The following is a 21,235-nucleotide window of genomic DNA, read 5'->3' on the forward strand; positions in this document are numbered from 1 at the left end:
CTCCTGCACTGTGTGTTTGTCCATATGCGCTCCCCATCCGGAGAGCGAGGCGTCCGCTGTTATTATCACTTGTGGAATCGGTTCTAGGAACGACCGTCCTTTGGAAATGTTTGTTGTGTTCCACCACTTCAGAGAGCGATGCGTACGGTCGTCTACCAACACCAGATCTGTAATCTGACCTTGAGCCCGATTCCACTGTGTCGCTAGACACTCCTGTAGTGGACGCATTTGTAGTCTGGCATGTGGTATTAGCAGTATGCAGGAGGACATCATGCCTAACAGTTGCATAAACACTCGTGCTGGTAGTAAGTGTTGTGGTTGAAATCTTTGTATTAACCCTACCATTGTTTGTATCCTGATCGGATTGGGGTATGCTATTGCTCTTTCTGTGTCTATAGTAGCCCCCAGGTATTGCTGAATCTTGTTTGGTTGCAGGTGTGATTTTTTGTAGTTCACCGTAAACCCTAGGTGGTGCAGCAATTGAATTGTCTTCTGTGTGTTGTGAAGACATTCTTCTTGTGACTTGGCCTTTATTAACCAATCGTCCAAGTATGGGAAGACATGTATTTGTTGTCTTCTCAGGTGTGCTGCCACCACAGCTAGGCATTTTGTGAACACTCTTGGTGCCGTTGTGACCTCGAAAGGAAGGACTTTGAATTGATAATGTTGTCCTTCCACTACAAACCTTAGGTATTTCCTGTGGGCTTTGTGAATTGGGATATGAAAGTAAGCGTCTTTTAGATCCAGTGTAGAAAGAAAGTCCTCTTTCTTCAGTAAAGGGAGTACCTGTTGGAGCGTGACCATGTGGAAATGTTCCGAATTTATGTATGCATTGAGAGGTCTTAGGTCTAAGATTGGTCTTAGGGACCCATCTTTTTTGGGGATTAGGAGGTATAGAGAGTATACTCCTGTCCCTTGTTGATGTTTTGGAACCTTCTCTATTGCATGCTTTTGTAGCAGTGCTAGTACTTCTTCCTTTAACAATGTCAGATGATCTTGACTCATTGGACGCTGTTTGGGGGGGGGATGTTTGGTGGGGTAGCTGTGAGTTCTAGGCAATAACCATGTTGGATAATCTGTCTCACCCACTTGTCTGACGTGATGTTTTCCCAGACAGGTAGGAACTGTGATAGACGTCCCCCGACCGGTGTTATGTGGTCTGGGGGAAGTTCTATCAAGTCACTGTTTTGGGGTTGAGGCGTTGCAGTTGTTATTATTTCCGCGGCCTCTACCTTTGTTGTTGTAACCCTTGTAACTACCTCTTGAATTACCTTTGGGTGATGTAGGTGTGAAAGAGGTGGATTGCTGATTTGTTCCTGTATTTTTTTAGCCTCCTCTATAGATGGATCTACGAAAGGAACCTCTTTGTGTTGGCTGTTGAAATGCTCCGATTGACTTAGCCGTTTCTGTATCTTTTTTCATTTTTTCTAAGGTCTCATCTGTGCTTGAGCCAAAAAGTGTTTTTTGATCAAAGGGTTGGTTCAATAGGACGTTTGTACTTCCTGTTTGAATCCTGAGATTCTAAGCCATGCAGGTCTCCTTAACATGACACTGGTGTTGATGGATCTTGCTGCAGTGTCTGCTGCGTCTAGGGCGCACTTAATGGAAGTATTAGTTATTATCTTTCCTTCCTGTATTAACAGATCTGCCTTTTTCTGATGTTCTTTGGGGAGATGTGTGATGAGTTTTTCTAGTTCATGATAATGTGCCCTGTCATAACGTGCAAGTAGTGCCTGTGTATTGGCTATACGCCAGCTATTTGCCGCTTGTGATGCTACTCTTTTGCCTGATGCATCTATTAATTTTGACTCTTTATCAGGTGGAGGAGCCTCTCCTGTAGATAATGAGTTCGCTCTTTTACGAGCGTTTGAAACTACAAGCGAGTCCAGAGGTACCTGCCCTTTGATAAATATTGGATCCTTTGGAGCCGCCTTATATTTTTTATCAATTCTTGGGTTTAACACCCTAGCCCTCACTGGGTCTTTGAATATTTCTTCTGTGTGACTGAGAAGACCCTTCAGCATAGGTAGAGTACCTGATGTTCTTTGTGCATTAGGTAGCGTCTCTAATAGGAAGTCCTCTATTAGAGGTTCTGTATGTATATCTACCTTATGATATTTTGCTGCCCTATTAATGAGCTGTACAAACCCTGTGTTATCATCAAGTGGTGAAGGCTTTGAGGGATATAACTCTGGGTCGTTGTCATCATCTGACCTTACGTTATAATTTTCCCATGGGTCATCCTCATCTGGGATAGTTTCATCATCCCCTTGAGGTCCTCCCTCCCCTGGATCACTGTCTACATCAGACTGAGGTGTAGATGGTCTTGGTGTAGAAGGTGCAGGAATATTTGGCATAGTGTGAGGAATAGGAGAAGAGGGTGTGACTTTAGGTCGAGGAGAAGTAGGAGGAGTTGTATTTGTCCCCAGTGTTCTCTTTTTTGAAGGAAGAGATTTGTCTTCTATCTGTTCATTCTTCCTCTTCTTCGTCACTACTTTGCCAGTTTGCAGATCGATAAACAAAATCTTTTGTTTGGGATCTGTCTGCTGCTCGTGTATCGGTACCGAAGCCCTTGGTTCCGAAAGGTGCTTTTGTTTTCGATCGTCAATGTTCGGTGTTTTTGGCACCGAGTGTTTACTCGATTCCGACTTCTTCGGTGTCGAGTGAGTCTTCCACGTCGAATCATGTTTCTGTTTCGACATGGAATGTTTCTATGCCGAGCTTTCCCTTGCATGAAGCTTCGGTGTCGAAGTCGATGTCGACCGTTTCTCGGATCCGACATGGTGGGAGACCGAGTGTTTCGGTTTCAGTTTCGGTTTCGTTGCCGGGCCCGAAGGCGGGGCGTCAGAAACTTTTTCTGCGGTTTGACCGGGCTCGAAGGCGGGGTCGTTACCACACAGGGTCGGTTTTTTGGTAAGGGGACGTCGTCACTCACGGTTTGTTGCACGTCGAGTTCTTCGACATCTGACTCGTCCCCTTCTGACCCCGACTGATCTTCATGATCCTCTTCTTCATCGAGGTGCTGGTCTTCGAACAGCTCCGGGATCGCCTCCGACTGCATTCTGGAAACCTTGTGTCTTCGACCTCGACGATTTCTAATCGTCGACTTGGAGGAGAATGCTGCGCAGGCTTCGCAGTCCCTGGATTCGTGTTCAGGCGATAGGCAGAGGTTGCACACCTCGTGTAGGTCCTTGTGTGGGAACTTAGCACCACACGTTGGACATTTCTTGAATGGAGTCCTTTCCATGGACTCCGGGCTTGACTACGTCGAGAAAGGCCTCCTGTTCGTCGACGTAGATCAAAGTTTTTCTTCGATGTTGGAGTCGAAACGCGTCGGAATGGAAATGAAATCGCGTTCGATAACAATACTGTCGAAAGGGAATACGCGCCGATAAGTCACTTCTTTTTGAAGTCGATCTGGAGCGTCTCAATCCTCATCCGAACCCGATGGCGGAAAAAAACAATTTAAGGATGGAGCCGATGCCCATGCGCACTACCAACCAAAGGAGGAGTCACCAAGATACAGAAGACTCTCCAAGAGAAAAACAAAGTGCAATCATCCGAGCCCAACACCAGATGGCGATCTATTCATAATGTACCATCTGCAGCCCATATGCCTCGAACTTGCTATTTATATATATGCTGCAATAGTAAAAGCAAACCTTTATGAAAATATAGTTCCACCAAAGCGGATGTTAACAGTATTTTGGTGCTGAGAAATTGATAAGAGAAGCAGACGAGGAACAAGCCTTGGTAAATGCAGGAAAATATGCTAAAGCCAATAAAAATGGAGGAACGGTAACCAATGAGAAGCCAGGAAAGAGAGGAGGCCCTATTAAGCTTATATTAAAAACAATAGAATTCTCATGCACAGCACATGCACTGTCCAGACGAAACCTAAAAAGGACACTCGCACCGGAGCAATGAGGCCTTTCTCAATCTGGCTAGCAATTGCATCTACTTTAGTTCTGCTATAAAGAAGGGTTAGATGGTGATGAGAAAGCAATACGATTTGGTGCAGGGATGGAGAGAGTTTTCCAGACAGAGTGAGCTCTCCTGAACTTGTGTTTCTTAATGCAGTCCGTCTGCTGTCTTTGGTTATGGGTAGGGAGGGCACTGGGTGCTCTGGGCACATATCTGGACTCCCTACGCTAGCTGCAGCACCACACAGGAAGGATAAGCAGCAGAGCAGAAGAGTCAAGTTTCAGCAGGGCCTTCAGACTAGCTCTCATCCACTAGAAAATGGGAGGTAGTCAGGTCCACCTTCAGGAAGAACTGCAGCAGCAGGGTCCATGCAGGGCTGTCCCGAACAAGATGTCTGTAAGAGTTCAATAAGGTGGACGTGAGTTCTGGCTTTTATTTATAATGTAGCTGAACGTGAAACACAATTTATGCATCTTTAAAATTTCTCAGGAGGGTTTCTGGAAAAGGCACCCATCACTCTCTTTGCAGAATTCATTGTGGGACCACTACCTGCATGCAGCTGATCATGTGTCAGGAACCTGTTTAGGAAAGATGACTTGAATATTCTCCTCAGACTGGTACTAGAGACAAAGAAACCAAGAGTCCATTCCCTGTGCTAGACTTGCTACATAAATCCTAAACATTGAGGGAATGTCTTTTATGAAACAGGCGTATCTGAAATTCCTGAATATTACCACCCTTTCACCCGCAGGTCTTCGCTTTCCTATCCACAGGGCCTTCCCCTTTCCTATCCACAGGGCCTTCCCCTTTCCTACCCACAGGGCCTTTCCTGTGCATTTCAGCACTTCCATCCCACTGCCCAAGGGGGGTGCTCTTTTTGCATAATCCTGTACACAGGCCCTTAAGCCTCCAATCACAGGTCCGAATTTCCTCTGCCTCAAGCACTCCCCGCTCCCCCTCGCATGTGCATTCCATCTCCCCCCTCACAATTCTACCATCTCACAAGAACACACTGTCTGCTTCAACCAACTCCACACAGCAGAGGGTAGTCTGGAGAAATACCAACCTCAAAACCACAACTGAGAAAAGAAAGCTGAGCTGAATATCACAGCAACTGAGATGGACACGCACTGATACATATAGTACGACAGGCAACATGCCTATAGGCGCACACATACAAAATACCTACCGGTATGCCTGTGCACCCAGACAACACTACTGACCGGCATATACAGACCATCACAAATATGGGCACATTCAGGACACAGTAAGCACAAATGGTCGACATAATTGCAGTAATACATCCACATATTCCTTCATAGTAAGATCAAACACATACAGGAATACACATACTGTGGCAACTTACGTTTCAGTATACAGACCAGTGCTAACACATATTTAACTGCTGCTTCTCAAATCTCAGTCATCTGTTTTTCTGGTCTGGTATCTTTCCAATAGTCAGTGAGATTTACTGTTCCAGATTTGTGGTCTGGACTTATGCACTCAGAGATCAAAAACAAATAGCTTTAGGGGTTACTGCAGTGGCTTCAGGCACACATCTGTAGCCTGCAGGTCATTCCACCATTCATTAATATACCTTAGAAGGTTACTGCAAGTACATGTGTAACTTAGTGGTCAAAATGTAATTTCCATCTCTATAGCCTAGAGGCCCCATGTTGACCAGATCTGTTGTGTGTGTATATTTTATGCCGTATCAGCACAATGGAAGGAGGGGTATCACTGGGTGGTGGCCCTCTGGCCGGGACCCCATGTGCCTTGTTTAGGGCGAAGAACCTGGAGTGCCCAGTTGTAGTATAAATCCAGGAAGCAATTATGGGTGAAAAGCTTCTTTAATGGTATAAGCAAGAAACAGGTCCGTCCTCTCCAGCAGCAGCTACAGTACTGGCTGAAGCAGAACAGAACATAGAACACCAAGGCACAGTTCTAATTCCATTAACCAAATAAACACAAGAGGAGAACACAACACCAGTGCAAGCCAATGTTCCTGATATCCATGCCCCTAAGAATGACACCATGTCACTACCCGTGGCTCCCTCTAGCATTCCCACGACCCTAATGTTGCTTCTGCGATTATGGCCTATTGAGTCCTTCGCTGTGTATTCCAGGAATCGTACTCTCAGTGAAGTCAGTGAATTGATTCTGTAACTTATCCAATGCACAGCACAGTTTTTCAATGTCATTTTCATAGTCTTGACTCTCTGAGAGCTCGCATCAGTCCCTTCATAAGAGACCCACATCAACAGTGATGGCATAAAGTTTAGCCTCCAATGTCTCAAGGGTGGTATTAGTCGCCCGGAGTTTCTTATCTAGCTCATTTGGCAGCGTAGTTTGCTCTATGTGGGGACATGTTGACGCTGGGAGCCCAATGCCCCTCTCATTGTAAGAAGTCACCAGGTCATAGGCCGGAGACATCTCCAAGCTCCATGTCTCCTTGGCATGTCCTATTCCACCTCAGACTGTCTCACAGGCCACCTGGGGTAATTTTATCCTTGCATGGGTGACGGAGTTCCTTCGTTGCTGCAAAATCTCAGGCTGAACAGCAGCTCTTTGCTCCAGCACCTGGCTATCGGTAATCTGCCTCTGGAATGAGTAGATGCTCAGGCAAAGTCAACATGATGTTCTGACTGAGGCTGACCTTCATGTTTAGGATGCTTAATTGGGAGCAATACCTCAGACAATGCGGCAGCAATTCCGGCCTCAGTAGGATCTTGGCTCATCCTGCAGTCAGTGTCGGGATGAGGTCTCAAGTAGGTCAAGGGCCGCATTTGTGCTCCCTCAACTCATGCCCCCCGCTTGGTCAGAGGGAGTGCTGAACACCCAGGCGCTGTGGTCAGGACCTGCTCTGGTCGCACCTCTCCCCGCAGGACCCTAGCAGCTCTTTGGAGCTGAAGCGACCGCCATCTTCAACTTAGGACGAGGACCCTGGCGTCCTGGTACTTATCCATATTGTCACAAACCTCTAGCCTCCAGGGTGCCAGCGAGGAATCCAATCTCCTGCTCTGATCACTCCTCTGTCAACTGGAAGAGGGGCTAAGGCATCCCAAGCTCTAGGTGATCGTGTATGGTGTTTGGTGGCTAGTCAGGCAGAAGTTTACCGATAAACTTCATGAGCATTATTAGGTCATGGTCTATGCAGATTTTACATTTAGCGTAATAACACAGAATTATTCTGAAATATTTCCTTTAAGCATATGAACTTTTACCTATGCTCACCGTACTTGCCTCCCAAAGTCGTAAACACTGATAAAACAGCTAAAAGTAGAAACACTAAAGGGCATCCAAGGCACTACTTTGAACAGAGCCTTTAGAGAGAAGACAATCACCAGTTTTTCCTGGGCATTCCTTTTAACAATGTTTATACTAATAACATGTGTACTACCCCTTCTAACCACAAACATTTGCCTTACACACTGAGGGGCAGATTTACAAGCCCCTTGCGCCACTTTTGCGTCACTTTTAATATGGGAAAAGTGGCGCAAAAGTGGCACAAGGGGCTTGTAAATCTACCCCTGGATTCTTTTTGAGAATAGTCGAAAGACTGACAAAAATGTAGCGGATCTCTGGTTCTGTGTTCAAAGGTGCAGAAAGAAAGGAACTGAATTCGGGAGCAGGGATGGAACGGCGGAATGCTGAAATGGGGGGGAGCTAGCGATGCAAAATGTTTCCGGTGCAGTACAGATTCGGCTGATATTGTACATAATTTTTATATGTGTAAGAAACTAACTCAGTTTTTGGGTCATATAGAAAGATTCTCTTGGAAAAAACTGGGGTAGAAATAAATATCACACCATCCACTATGGTGCTGGGTATAGGGAAAGACATAACATAACGTGTATTTGTAAAGCGCATGTTCACTAGGAGGTATCTTGGTGCTGAATAACAGATGTTTATGGTTACCCAACTGAATAGTACTCATTTCATCGACCTTAGAGGGATGAAAGGCTAAGTGGACCCACTGGGATTCGAACCTGTGACAATGAGGTCGAACACAGGGTCCTGTAGTGGATGCATTAGTCCACTGAGACACCAGACCCGGCAAGACACGCCTTTGCATTCTGATATTTGATTTTTATTGCAGTTGCTGTAGCTCGTCTTTATATAGCCGCCATGTGTTTGCAGAAGGAACCCCCTACTTTTGAGATCTGGAGAACTAGATTTTGAGTTATTTTTAACCTAAAACATAGTCTTTATGCTCTTAAAAGGGGTACGAAAACGGAAACTAGGGTTATTGATATGGGGGTCTATGATTGAACATATGAAGGATTAATATGAATTTATCTTGACATCAATGGTTTGTACTCTGCCTGGGAGGCTTTAACCCCATTTTATATGGCTAATGAATTTGTTTTAGCCTTTTTTCTAAAGAAATATGGGTGTTTTGCGAAGTATATCTTATGTATGAAAGGAATTTATATTTATTCGCGTATTGGATTGCAGCAAAAAAAAATAAAGAGGAATTATATAGAAGTATCCATCAGACCTATTGGCTTTATTAGTTCATGTCTGCCTTAGAAAATACCTATCTCCCTGCGTAGGAAAGGGAACAGGGTTATAGTCTTCAAACCTTTTTTGCTTACATAATGGAACTACAAATCAACAGCATAGAAGGCAAACAACAACTAACTCCTAAGGGAAGTTTCAGTCCTGCTTACTCCTTCGCACCCATTTGGGCAGGTTGCAATGCTTTAGCATCTCGCTTTTTATCCATCTGTGATTTGGAAGCAGATGGCCTCCTCCAGCCTAATCAGCACTTCCTTTCACATCTTATTAGCTGTGACACGGCACCCATCAAAAAGAATGCTTTAACAATTATGTAGGGATTTTGTAAGATGTGCTGATGATTGTCATTTGACATCAAATAAATTCCGGCAGGAGCTTTTCAAGAAACAACATATACTTCCCACAGTGAATACTTTTTCATCCCTGAACACCTTGGCTGCGGTGCGAATTCCACTGCGGTGCTGAACATTCCAATCGCAGGCATGGCTTGGACGGCCCCCGGCCGTTGTGCGCACACGCCCACCGTGACTCACGACGGCTGGGGGCGTCATGAGCATGGAAGGGGTTAAATAATGCCACCAAATAGATTAAGCTTGGAAACAGGGATGCAAGCTTACCTCTAGTTTATGCGCCCTATCCCTGCTAAGGGGCTCCAAAGGAAAGCTTAAGTTGTTGGCTTCCGCCATTGAGCGAAGATCAAAATAGTACTTGGCGTAGACACTTGATGGCACATTGATGTTGAATTGCAGCAATTCTAGAAACTGTCGCTCGAGTTCATTCCTAAAACAATTTAAAAAGCATTACATTTTGCATATACAAAGTACAGCTCATGTTCTTTTGTACAAGGTAAACAAATAATGGCATGTTTTCTGTGTCCCTGAGAAAGGGTAACGTTCTACACCCCTTCAGTAGGAAAGAGAGAGGGTGGCATCAACATGGATTTCACGAGGACATAGAGGGCTCCCAGAAAAATATTGTCCAAAATGGATACCCATCTTTTTTGCACGTTAGTCTGTTATAGCTTGCATTTGACTTTGGACTTAGTGAGCAAAAAGAAAAATAGGAAACACTCTCATCCTTGGGAACGACTGTCTTTTGCCAGGCAAGACAACTTGGAAAGGTGTTAAATAGGCGGACTAGATTGTCTAGATCGCAGAGCAGAGATGTATGTGGCCAGATTTAAAAGACATTTGTTATATTTATCAGAGCATTAGCAATGAAGTATTATTATTAAAAAATGAGTACATGAAACAAACTATGCACACTAAAAACAGCTATTTGAAATGTACCTATCACGCTTACCCCCTCTTTGTTTTAAAATGCTGTCACTTTGTGACACTTAAAAGCTCAATCGCTTCTTAGATATGCAGTATTAGTGCATGTGGATTTATATAGGTACAATCAATAAACAGACCTTTAAAACTTATTTTCCCATTTTTGTTATAATATTTAGTTTATTAGTTGTTTTTTAAAGTGCTAACAACAGTCAGTAGTTCGCTTCAGAACAATATTGAAAACATAACAGATCTCTAATTTCGGAGATCAGGAGACAGAATCTTTTTTTTTAAAACTTTTTAAATTAATTTTTGCATCATGATATCAAACAGTAAGCACGTCAATGTCGAACCGCACACCCCTCCCCCCACCCCCACAGCCTTTTTTCTTTTTGACAGCATGGAAATACATATCATTGTCAAGCATGAGTCAATTAATTTTCCAGTAGAAAACCATCTACAAGTCCTCCATCTACCTCCCTTCCCGGCCTGCCCCTTATAGGTGTGTGGGTTCATACTCTCCTGTAAGTCACAGTCCTCCATCTAATCCATGAAAGTGCCTCCATTTGCCCCACACCCTGCCAAATTTCTTTGGGCAACCCCTGGCCTTGTAGGTCACTCTCTCTGCCGCCATGTATAGGTCCATCACCCGCCTCCACTCTGCAATCTGTGACGTGTACAGAGCCCCCCAGTGCAGGGCAATATCTCTTTTGGCCAGCACCAAAGCCAGCACCAGAAAGATCAGCAGGGGTCTAGCCAGATCTACGTCGTTTTTCATTCCCAGTAGGGTGAGTTTGGGGTCTGCAGGTATGGTGGTCTCTAGTACTTCTCCCAGTTCTGTCAGGACCTCGTCCCAGAAGAGTTGGATAGTTGGGCATGCCCATAGCGTATGGTAAAAGTCCCCTACTGTCGCACCGCACCTCAGACAGCTTGGGTCTGCTATTCTCCCAATCTTGTATAGGCGGGCTCTATCAAAGTAGGTCCTATGAAGGACCTTAAATTGTATCAATCGCAGGCGCGATTTAATCGCAACCTCCATGGGGTGCATTAGGATCACGCTCCAGTCTATTTCATCCATTTCCCCAACGTCATTCTCCCATGTGGTCCTCAGGCTACCCAGTTTATCTGGTCTATCATTCATTATTGTTTTGTAGGTCAGCGAGACTGCCTTGGCCTCTAGTCTTTCTTGCAGGAGGCGCCCTTCCAAGGGGGCATATTCTGGCAGTGCCTCTGTCAATGCTTCCTCGGCCCTCCATGCATGTCGGAATTGTATGTATTTAAAATATTGTGTGTGGTGTAGTCCGTACTCCTTACGTAGTGCAGGGAATGATTGTAGTGTTCCTTTTTTCACTACGTCCCCTAGTGTTGATATGCCTATATCATCCCATCCCCGAAATCCCTTCAGTTTGTTAAGCTCTGGTAGCCATGCGCATTTCCATAATGGGGTTTGTTTAGTTAGTTTACATTCCCATCCTATCGCTCTTGTCGCTTTCAGCCAAATCTCTACTGTAAGCCTCGTTGCTGGCAGTAGTCTTGCTCTACCTTTGTCTCCGTATAAATAATGCAGATGTGTGTGAGTCTCTAAAGTGTGCCTTTCTAGTATAAATGTGGGATGTGTGGCCGGGGCGTGTACCCATTCATTGATAACTATCAGGTGCTCTGCCCAATAATAAGCTAAGTCGGGCAGGGAGATCCCCCCATTATATTGGTGTCTTTGTAATGTTGAGAGTGCCACTCTAGGCCTCTTCCCCATCCAGAGAAAGGTACGCAGTTCCGCATGGAGAGCCCTGGACACCCCACATCGTAAGGGAAAGTACTCATTCTGGAAGGCATACAGAAATCTGGGCAGCGTGATCATTTTGAACATTGCCGCCCGTCCGAGAAGCGTCAGGGGAAGCAGCTTCCACCGTGCCGCATCTGCAGCAAAGTTGTGCAAGATGCAGCGTATATTTCTCTCAAAGGATAGTTCCTTATCAGTTGTGATGAAGACCCCAAGGTAAGTAAATCCCTCTGTCGACCTCACCAGACGTTCTGGGAAAACGGACCCCCCCTCTTGGCGATGGGGATCATATAAAGATGGACTTATGCCAGTTAATATGGTATCCCGCGTGCGCCCCATAGCGCCCTAGCTCCGTGAACAGCGCTGGTATGGTAGTCTCCGGTTTTGTAACGTACAGCAGTACATCGTCTGCATATAATGAGTTTCTCAGGAGACATAGAGTCTTGCATCATGCTCTATGGCACACTTTATTCATTGTTTCAAAAACAAAAATTTCATATGGGAGAAATTAATTGGATGAGAGCCATATATAAAGTGCACAACTTGTTCAAGAAATCTGCATTCTTTAAGGTCTGTTTTATTGCGCAAACAGTATGACTGAATATAAATATTGAATTTTTTTTTAATGCAGTCTCATGCGTTGAGTCAAGCATTCACTGCTACTTTGCAACACTAGACAAATAAGTTGATTGACAAAAGTGTGCACTGTGTTTATAAAGTACACAGTGTACTATACATAGATATATATATTAAATCTCTTCCTGTGTCTAAGTGATATTGTTTCACAATATCAAGGTTAAGTCCCTCTGCTTTGCGTTCAGGCTCTTGAACACACCTGCAGCTGCATTCTAGCTGGCCTGCTCGCCGCCCAAGTTCCTACTCGTCATCTTCGCTCAGCAGGTCAACACCTGGCAGTTGTACCGCGGGTCAGGAGGTCTCGCGCCGGTGGGCGCTCCTTTCGGAATGCCCTCCCTGTTCACATCCGGAGCATGGATAACTGTCTGACATTTCGGAAAGCACTGAAGACTCATCATTTCCCATCTCTTTAGCTTTGGTAGTTCATGCCCTCTGTCTGTCTCTATGGCTCTTTACAGCCCTCAGGCTTTTTCTCTCGCTCGTCTTGATAGGCTCCTTGCTGGTAGCGGCCTCTTTGCTTTTAACACAACTAAACTGAGTTGTAAAAGACCCATGTACTCTATTTTATCCCTCTACAAGCAAATATGAGGTTGTGAGGGGCTAACAATCCATTTGTTTATTTATTAACAGGATTTAAATCTCTTTAGTATGTTACCAAAGCCAGTTTACAGTAGATACTGGAGATGGGTGGTACGCAAAGTCAGTCATCTCGATTTAAAGATAAACTTCGAAAGCAATGTGAGGAGAATTTGTGCAATATGAATGCACCTAGTCCCATAGTAGTGAGTTGTGGATTTCTTTGCTTTTCTGCAGGATGCGAATGTAGTATAAGGTGGTATAAGATGTTTTCTTTAAGGTCCCCAGGGTCAGAAAGGCCAGGTCAGGATGCAGGTCGTGTTCCTTCCTCGCCCCCCACCATTGGAATAACCTACCACTGCAATTACGTATATGTGAGGACCACTCCCACTTCAGGAAATTTCTCAAGACTCACCTATTTCAAAGGTAGCCCTCACAGTCTGTAGTCTTGGTCTCGCTCCACGATACCCCTCTGGGGGTGATTCGAGCACGTAATAAATCAAAATAACATAACATAAGATTGCAGGTTAGCGTCCAAGGAATCCCAACAAAGGGCACCATAAACGTATTATTTTCGCAGTGCTTCTTTCTCATCTATGTTGATACACTGATGCTTGGCACCGCTAGGTCTGCGGTTGAGTCCCGCCATGTAGAGAGGGGTCAGGGAGGAGTTAAAAACGGCGCACAACACTTTGAATTACATTATTTGGTCCAGTGTGAGCTGGTGTATGTCTTTGAGGGCTAGGGGAACAGGAAGTTACACTTACGATTACTACGCTAATCAGGGAAGGATAGCAATACTGCAGCATTTATTGTGTCGTGTATAAGGATTCATCTAACACTTCTGCTGTTTCTAGACACGGTTGAAAATAGGGTTTATTATTATCTAATTTAAAGGTGCTTCCTTTACTGTCCTAGGAAGGATGCGGTGGTCTTCCAGTGTGTCCCACTTGTGACAAAGGCCAATGCAGACCTTCGAGACAAGCACTTCTCCCAGAGTTCTCTGGTCAAAATACAGCAATTCTATTAAGTTGAAATCAGAGGTTTGGTGACAGGCAGGGCCGTTTCTATCATTAGGCCAGACTAGGCGGCCGCCTAGGGCGGCAAAAGGGCTAGGGCGGCAAAAGGGGGGGAATTGTTTTTTTTTTAATTTGAAAGCTGTGAGTGCAAGTGGTGTGTGGAGCGGCCGGCGGTACCAGTGTATACACACCTTCACACTCCGCTCTCTGCTGTTCGCAACTTCCTCCCAATGTTCATGCAGAATCTGATGCTCACTCTTCTCTCACTGCTCCCCACACTTTCACACACTCGCAGCCCTCGCCCATTCCCCCGCCCCTCCCTCCACCTTCACCAGTAGCGCCTGCCTCCACTATTCCGCTGCACCCCCGCTGTACACGGCTCCGCCATGGCCTTCTGTTCCTGTGACCGTCCGGACCCGCCCTGCCTTTCTCTGCCCCAGCAGTCCATGAGGCGACAGGCCTCCCACCCCAGCCCTTTCAGACACGGAGCTCCTTTCCCCTCGGAGGCCGAGAAGGCAGAGAAAGCACAGTGTTGCAGTGACAGAGGGAGCGGGAAGGGGTGCTGAAATGGGCAGCGGAGACCTAGCTGTTAATTGTGCAGTGGGTGCAGTGGCACAGAGACACGGAAAGTTCCAAATATAGCTCCTTTTTCCTTGCTCACAGTAGGACCCTTGGCAACCTTGCTAAGGCACTAGTAGGCAGGAGGGGGTGTGTGTGTGGGGGGGTCTAAATGAGCGACTAGGGCAGCAGCCAGTGGAGAAAGGTTTGCAGGTGCATGTGGGATAGGCAGCGGGGCTCGAGGCAGTGGCAGACGAGAAAGGGGATGAGAGAGCTGAGGAGGAAGACGAGAAATCAGGAACTGCTAAAGAGGGGTGAGTGGAAGAGAGCAGACCACGCAAGAACCAGGGACACATCTGGGGTATTAGGGAAGCAAGGAAGGGCAATGCAACATGAAAGAAGCAGGGTGTGAGCAAGAACCACTGAAGGGAGGGAAGGCACACACAGAACCAGGGAGAAGAGAAGCTGGTGGGGGATGGCAGGCAAGAAAGAAAGAATGAGCAGGACCTGGTGAATGGAGGGCAGGGGTGCTGAAGGAAGGGACACAAGTGAGTAGCCAGAAAATTAAAAGCCCCATCACTGGTAACTTACCTCTAATCACACCGAGCTCGCAAAGTGTGCAAATCCAATCCTGCTTAAAAGAGTTCCTTTCAGTTTTTCATCCTCCTTCGGAGGGTCTATCCATTCCTCCTCCCTTCTACTCATCCATCCACCCCCTTCACCTTTCCATACACTTACCTCTTGCCCCATTCAGCCATACTGTTTCTACCCATCCATCTGTCATTGCATTTGTGCATCCGTCCTTTCACACATCGCCCTCTTTCCTGATATTCCCTAACGCTGGTATTTTGACTTGCAGGCAGAAGAGGCCCACAAACAACATATTCACTTTTAAGTGGGGACCTGGTCGCCATTTCATGGGGTCAGTGCTGCCTTTGCTTAAGCTGCTAGAGTGGGGGGGTTCCCCATGCCACCGGGGGCACAGCTGAGAGAAGCATTGAGCTCTACAGAAAGGAGTATATTAGGGAAGGGGGGAGGGGTAAGTATTGAATTAAGGCGAAAGGTGAGGACGACTGAATTGAGGATGTGATGAAAGGTGACGGGGAGGCACGGGTTTAAAAAGGGGGGGAATATCGAGTACTATAAGGTCAGTGGAGATAAAAGACACCAAGAGCAGAGATGAAAGAGGCGATGTGGGAAACATTGAGGGAGAAGGTAGTATGATAGGAAGTATCAGGGGTGCAGGGCCTGTGAACAGATGGGAGCTGGTGAAATAGGAAGGACAGTACCTTTTGAATAGGACCAGGGCAGGGATGGGGGGAGGGTGGGGAGGGGGTTAGAACAACACAGAGTGCTGGAGGGAGAGGGACAATTGAGAACTGCAGAGAGAGTAGGGGGAGAGGTAGAGGAATAACGCAAGGGAACGAGAAACACTGGAACAATAGGTGATAGACTCAGGGAGAGTTAATGAACCAGTGGAGGGGGGAGAGGTGCAGAGTAGGGAGCTCCCAAGGAAGGGCTCGACACACCAGAGAGGTGTCCATGAACTTCAGAAGAAAGAAATGCGGAGTGATGGTCATGGGAGTAAAAGGTAGGGGGCGGCATTTTCCAATTCTCGCCTAGGGCAGCAAAACACCTAGAAACGGCCCTGGTGACAGGTAATGTAAACTAACTTCCGGTTTATAGTAATGCCTGTCAGGATTACCTTCTTAAACAACTTATAACATTTACCTATATGTTGCCTCAAAAATTGTCATTAGCTATATGTGCTACGTGCTTATCTGTGCTACCCTTCATGAAGGAAGGAAGGAAGGAGAAAAACAAGATGGCTGCAGAAGTGACAAAGATTACCAATAAGTAACAGAGTTACTACCAAGGGTTGCCACGTCCCCTCAGTTCCTCATTACTTCATGAAGAGCATTAAGAAATTGAACGAGGAAGAATTCCCCAGGAGTAATGAGGATTACCAGAAAGGAATCATGATGCAAGGGATCATAACCGTTTATCTGTAAAATATTTTTAAAAAGGGATATCCTGCATATCTTTTGGTATAGAGCTCACACCTTTCCAATTGTTTCCTGTATCTCCATTAGAATGTGGTTGGAATTGACATAATTGGACAAGAGTGCAGTCGGAACTTCCTGCGCATGTCTAAAATGGAAGCGCGCGCGAGCCCTCCATTGGAGGGATTATTGTGCAGCCAGTAAACTGTACAGCACGAGCGGGAGGAGTGGAACTGCATTCTTTACAAATGAGAGCGCCTGCAATCACTTGCAAACGAAGTCCCCCCTCACACACTAAATCACCGACTTGGATAAAAGGGAGCCTGACGCTTCAGGAAGACACGCGACCGTCATAACATTTGGACAAGCTTAAGCCGGAGAAACACATTAACCACACACGAGGCTATTTCTGTGACACTGAAGCAAAACGTGCGGGCTTATGTTTCTTTTGAGGTTGTAATCTGGGATTATAAAAATACTTGCGGTCTGCTTGGGCATTTGTTCTCTTCAGCCATCATGTGCTTACTGGCATTGGCCTATTTAAGTCCAGACCAGGGCGCCCGAGTTAGGCCTGTTGCTGACCGTCCTAGTCGCGCCATTGCGAGGGGGGTTTGGGGGGGGGTCCACACTGCAAAAGCCCCCGTTAACCTTAGGATCTAGGGATTTCTGTGAGGTATTGGAGAATCAAGGGTCCCAAACCAAATTCAGACGGGGAACCCCATTATGTTACATGACGTCACTCGCGGGCCAGCCTTTGCTCAGATAGCGCCCTGGGTGAAACCAAACTTGGAGCCTTTCGTGATCCTCTCCCCTCTGCTCCCATCTAGCATTTTCTAAGCACTGGGTATTATAGAAGCTACTACCTAATGGAAGCAGTACAGCTGCTGCACCTCTTTGTTCTGCCGGACACTTGTATAAGTTACATACGGTTGACAAAAATATGGACTAGAGCTGTCCTGGCTTTTGATCCCATTATGCTTAACACTGGTTTAAGAACATACACCTCTTCCCTTCCTGTCGTGCAAAACGTAAAGCTGCCATCAGTGGAGAGTGCCGGCGGTATAAAAGAGGCAATGCCGGTAGCTGAGGACAGAAAACTAGGAAAGCTTCAACCTTCACTGTTGCTTAACCCTCACCTTTTTCTCTTTACTCCTCTTTCTCTCTGCCAGAAGCAGTCTTTACCACGCAATGCCTTAACCACGCGATGCCTTTAGAACGCGATGCCTTTACCACTCGATGCCTTTACCATGAAATGCCTTTACTACACAATACCTTTGCCATGCATGGTAAGTAAGTAAGAGTGTGTGGGTGTGTGTATGTCTAAATGCATACGTATGTATAACAAATAACGTAAGGCAACATTTAGGGGAGGGTAGTAGTAAATGAAGGTAAAGGTTATTTTAGGGTTTAGGGGAGGCATGGGTAATTTTAGAATTTGGGGGTGGGTAGTGATAAAGGGATGTATGGGTAATTTAGGGTTATGGGTTGGTAGTGGGAAAGGGAGAGGAGTACTTTTAGGATTTAGGGTTTGGTAACGGTAAGGGTAAATTTTGGGTTTAGAGCTGGGTAGTGCTAAAGGGAGGTATGGATAATTCTAGGGCTTAAAGGTGGGTAGTGGAAAGGGAGGTATGGGTAATTTAGGGTTTATGGGTCGATAGTGTTAAAGGAGGATGAGGAGTACATTAAAAAGATGAGGGTGCCCCATTCCCAAAACTAAATATAATTAAAATAAATATTACGTTCGGGGGCGGGTAGTAGTAAAGGGAGGTATGGGTATTTTTTGAATTTAGGAGTGGGTAATGGTAAAGGAAGGCTATGAGTAACTTAAAAAGAGGGTTTTAGGTGGTTCCCCCCCAAAAAACATTATTTTAAATTAAAGGAAACCACATAAGTTTTCCTTACCTTACAAATACTTACAATGCATGGTAAAGGCATGAGTGCTAAAGGCATCTGCGTGGTATAGGCATTTGTGGTTATGTCATGCAACCTCATCCTGCTCCTTCTGTGATTTCTGTGGGAACCATTAAGTGTTAATGGGTCAAGCCATACTGATTATCTCAAAGCAGTGACTGGCCTATGAACATATTTCCCCATCCTCTCTCCCCTGAATCACTTATGCCACACTAGGGCACAAGTCCTAAGAAAAATATTGAGGGGACTAATCACTGTAGCCAGGGCCACTGGAATTATGCGGCCGCTGCGATACTCGCTTAATTGTAGATTTGCTGCATAATTCACAATCTGCTGCATAATCTGCAGATGGTAACAAAAAAAATGGTTTCTAGCTCAAACGGTTCAAAAGTTACTAAGAATGCAATACACGTGTTGCCGTGCAGTGAAAGGCCCTTTACAAAACAGGACTGGTCACCTTTTAGGTTGCTTTTTGCTAAATTTGGGCATTAAAATGGTTCTAATAAAGGGCAACTAATGCCAGGCAATGTGACCAAGTTTAAAAATGCTGAAATAACGAAGCGATGCCATTACAAAATATGGCGCATTATGCCACATAATTTGACTTTTCTTGCTGCATAATTTACTCACGCCTGCCACTTAATTTAGCCCTCTCCTGCCATATAATCCCAGTGCCCCTGACTTTAGCCAATGAGCGCCACACGGAGTGATATCACAGGACGTGATGTTAGCAGATGTGACGTCATAGTCATCCAATATATCTAACTTTGAATGATTGAGCTATTTTTCCTTTCCCTGATCATTAAGCCACCTGAAGTGATTACTATACTTTTAATCAAGGTGATGCAGCCACAGAGGGGGATTTCAACAGTTTGAACTGGTGCAACACAAAGGCCGGGATCATGTGGTGCCTGCACAATCCAAACCTCATCAGAGAAGCTGGCAGATGTGCGCCTGACTTTTGCATTTTAATACAGAAGGTCATTTGCAGCTTCAAATAACATCAGCTGATAAGTGACTCCCATGTCATATGATAACTTCATCTATTCTACTGCATTTTAGCCAACATCACTGTGTATGTTAAAAAACTGAGATCCAATGGGCAGGATTAAAAGCAAAACTACAAGCTCTGAATGCAACGTACTGTTGGCTGAAAAGGCAGGACTGCCTGATAATATACAGCAGCCAATAGTAAGTCGCATTAAGTGTTATTGTCCTAACCTTTTTTCTGCGAAAGTCGAGGTTAAAAAAAAAACTTTCCTGGCATACTCCAATTCGAAATGCTTGTTTGAAAATGTCTAAATCTACAGGATGCATTTTAAGTTACCACAGCCTCAAGCCTGCACGACAATGCTGCCAGGGCTCTCTAAGTGGGATGAAAAAACTGGTGCGTCTCTCAAAGGGTCGTGGCCAATTTAATTAAGGGCGTGGCTTAAAAGCACGAAAGATAAAAATCTGGGCTTCCCATAGACTTGTATTTGGCTATTTCTGTCATTGCATCCAGATATATGATACAACAAGTAACATCATACCTACAACAAGTCAGGACTATTGTCTTTGTCAATGGTTGTTAGTTGCATAAGATAAATAAGCAGCAACAAGGCTTGTAGATAATATTGAAAAAGTTTCCACATAAAGCCCTGGAGACACCACGATAAAGCTGCTGCTCCCGAGTTTCAAAAAGAGAAGGGAAATCCTGAGAGAAAATGACTCTCTTCAAAGGATTTCCCTTCCCCTACAACGCTCACCTGGCATGACGTCATGCCGTAACCTCTCCACTAGTGAGCAGTGAGCAGGGTGAGCATGCGCACATCGATGTGTCTGTCTGCTGTTACTGCAGTCCAGAAAAAAAACGGATCGCCTGTGCCAGGGCACAAAACAGAGACCCCGTTCGAGGCCCCCTATAAAAAACTGCCGGTGCTCAGCACCAGTGAGACCCGGACCACTTAAAGCCCTGAATGGTGCCTTAACTCACAATCCATAAAGCTCAGTGCGCCCAGCTGTTCTATAAGGGGGCAGGTGTTTGGGGTGATCTGCTTCAGTGTGAGTAAAACCGGGTATGTAGGCGGCTCCTTTCGGTTTCACCTGCCAGCTCGCACTATATCCTGCATACGGCGCTGTCATTGCAGTACATCTCGCGCCTGGTACCTTTGATGCTCGGGGTATCAATCCGGACTTCGCAGGAAGCAGGTCTGAATATGCAGATTATAAAGGACTGCTTACCCCGTGAATATGGGCTGAAGGTACCGTAGCTCGCTTATGTGAAGGATTCCTGAAGTATGATAGGCTTCCAGGAATTCTTTGACATGCCCGAATCTCTTTTTAAGAAAGATAAAAGGATGGTTAAGCTTAGTTTTCTGGGGTTTAGCCGGACAGAGAGGCTAAGGGATGAACTAGTCTCACAGTCTTGTATTTAGATCTCCCTTTAGGAGGGAAATGTCCCAAATAGGCCGTTTTAGGGCTGGGACAGTTTGATGACTATTTTGTTTCCCTGCTCGCCTTGGTACGTTGCCAGCTTATCCATGTGATGTGTCCTCCCAGCCTTTACTATATTTGATGTTTTTTGCAAATAATTTAGGCTGTATTTTGACTTATATTTAAAATCCTTTTTAAAGCACTTAGAGTCCAGGGAGTATAGAATATAACTACTTTATCTTCAACTTTTAGAGAACGCTTACTTGAAATTGCATTTATATAGTGCATACTACTTCTGATGAGGCATTGAAGCCCTTTACAGCGAGTAGCACACTACCCCGAAAACAAGGTTAGTGGTTAATCCAGTGGCTAAATGTCGGTTAATGTGCTTAGTCACGTGCTCTCAAGACCTTGCATGTATTTACTCCAGTTACTTTGTGATAGATCATATCAATACCAGTTAGGTATCAATCAATCAGGGGATGGTAAAGCGCTCTACTCACCCGTGAGGGTCTGAAGGCGCTGGGGAAGGGAAAGAGGGTGGGGGGCTGCTCCGGTCAGTCGAAAAGCCAGGTCTTGAGTCCCCGTTTGAAGGTTTGCAGGGTTGGAGAGCGTCTT

General features: G+C 45.5%; 1 protein-coding gene across 1 annotated transcript in view; it reads right to left on the bottom strand.

The window, feature by feature from the left end:
- Positions 1-21,235, bottom strand: part of CCNY (cyclin Y) — a 547,033-nt gene that overhangs the window by 10,707 nt on the left and 515,091 nt on the right. Inside the window, exon 9 of the mRNA XM_086941524.1 lies at positions 9,063-9,225. Coding sequence (XP_086797650.1) covers positions 9,063-9,225 — 163 coding nt within the window. The remainder of the gene's footprint in view (positions 1-9,062; positions 9,226-21,235) is intronic.

The sequence above is a fragment of the Lissotriton vulgaris genome, chromosome 10 (assembly GCF_964263255.1).
Source record: "Lissotriton vulgaris chromosome 10, aLisVul1.2, whole genome shotgun sequence".
Lineage (NCBI taxonomy): Eukaryota > Metazoa > Chordata > Amphibia > Caudata > Salamandridae > Lissotriton > Lissotriton vulgaris.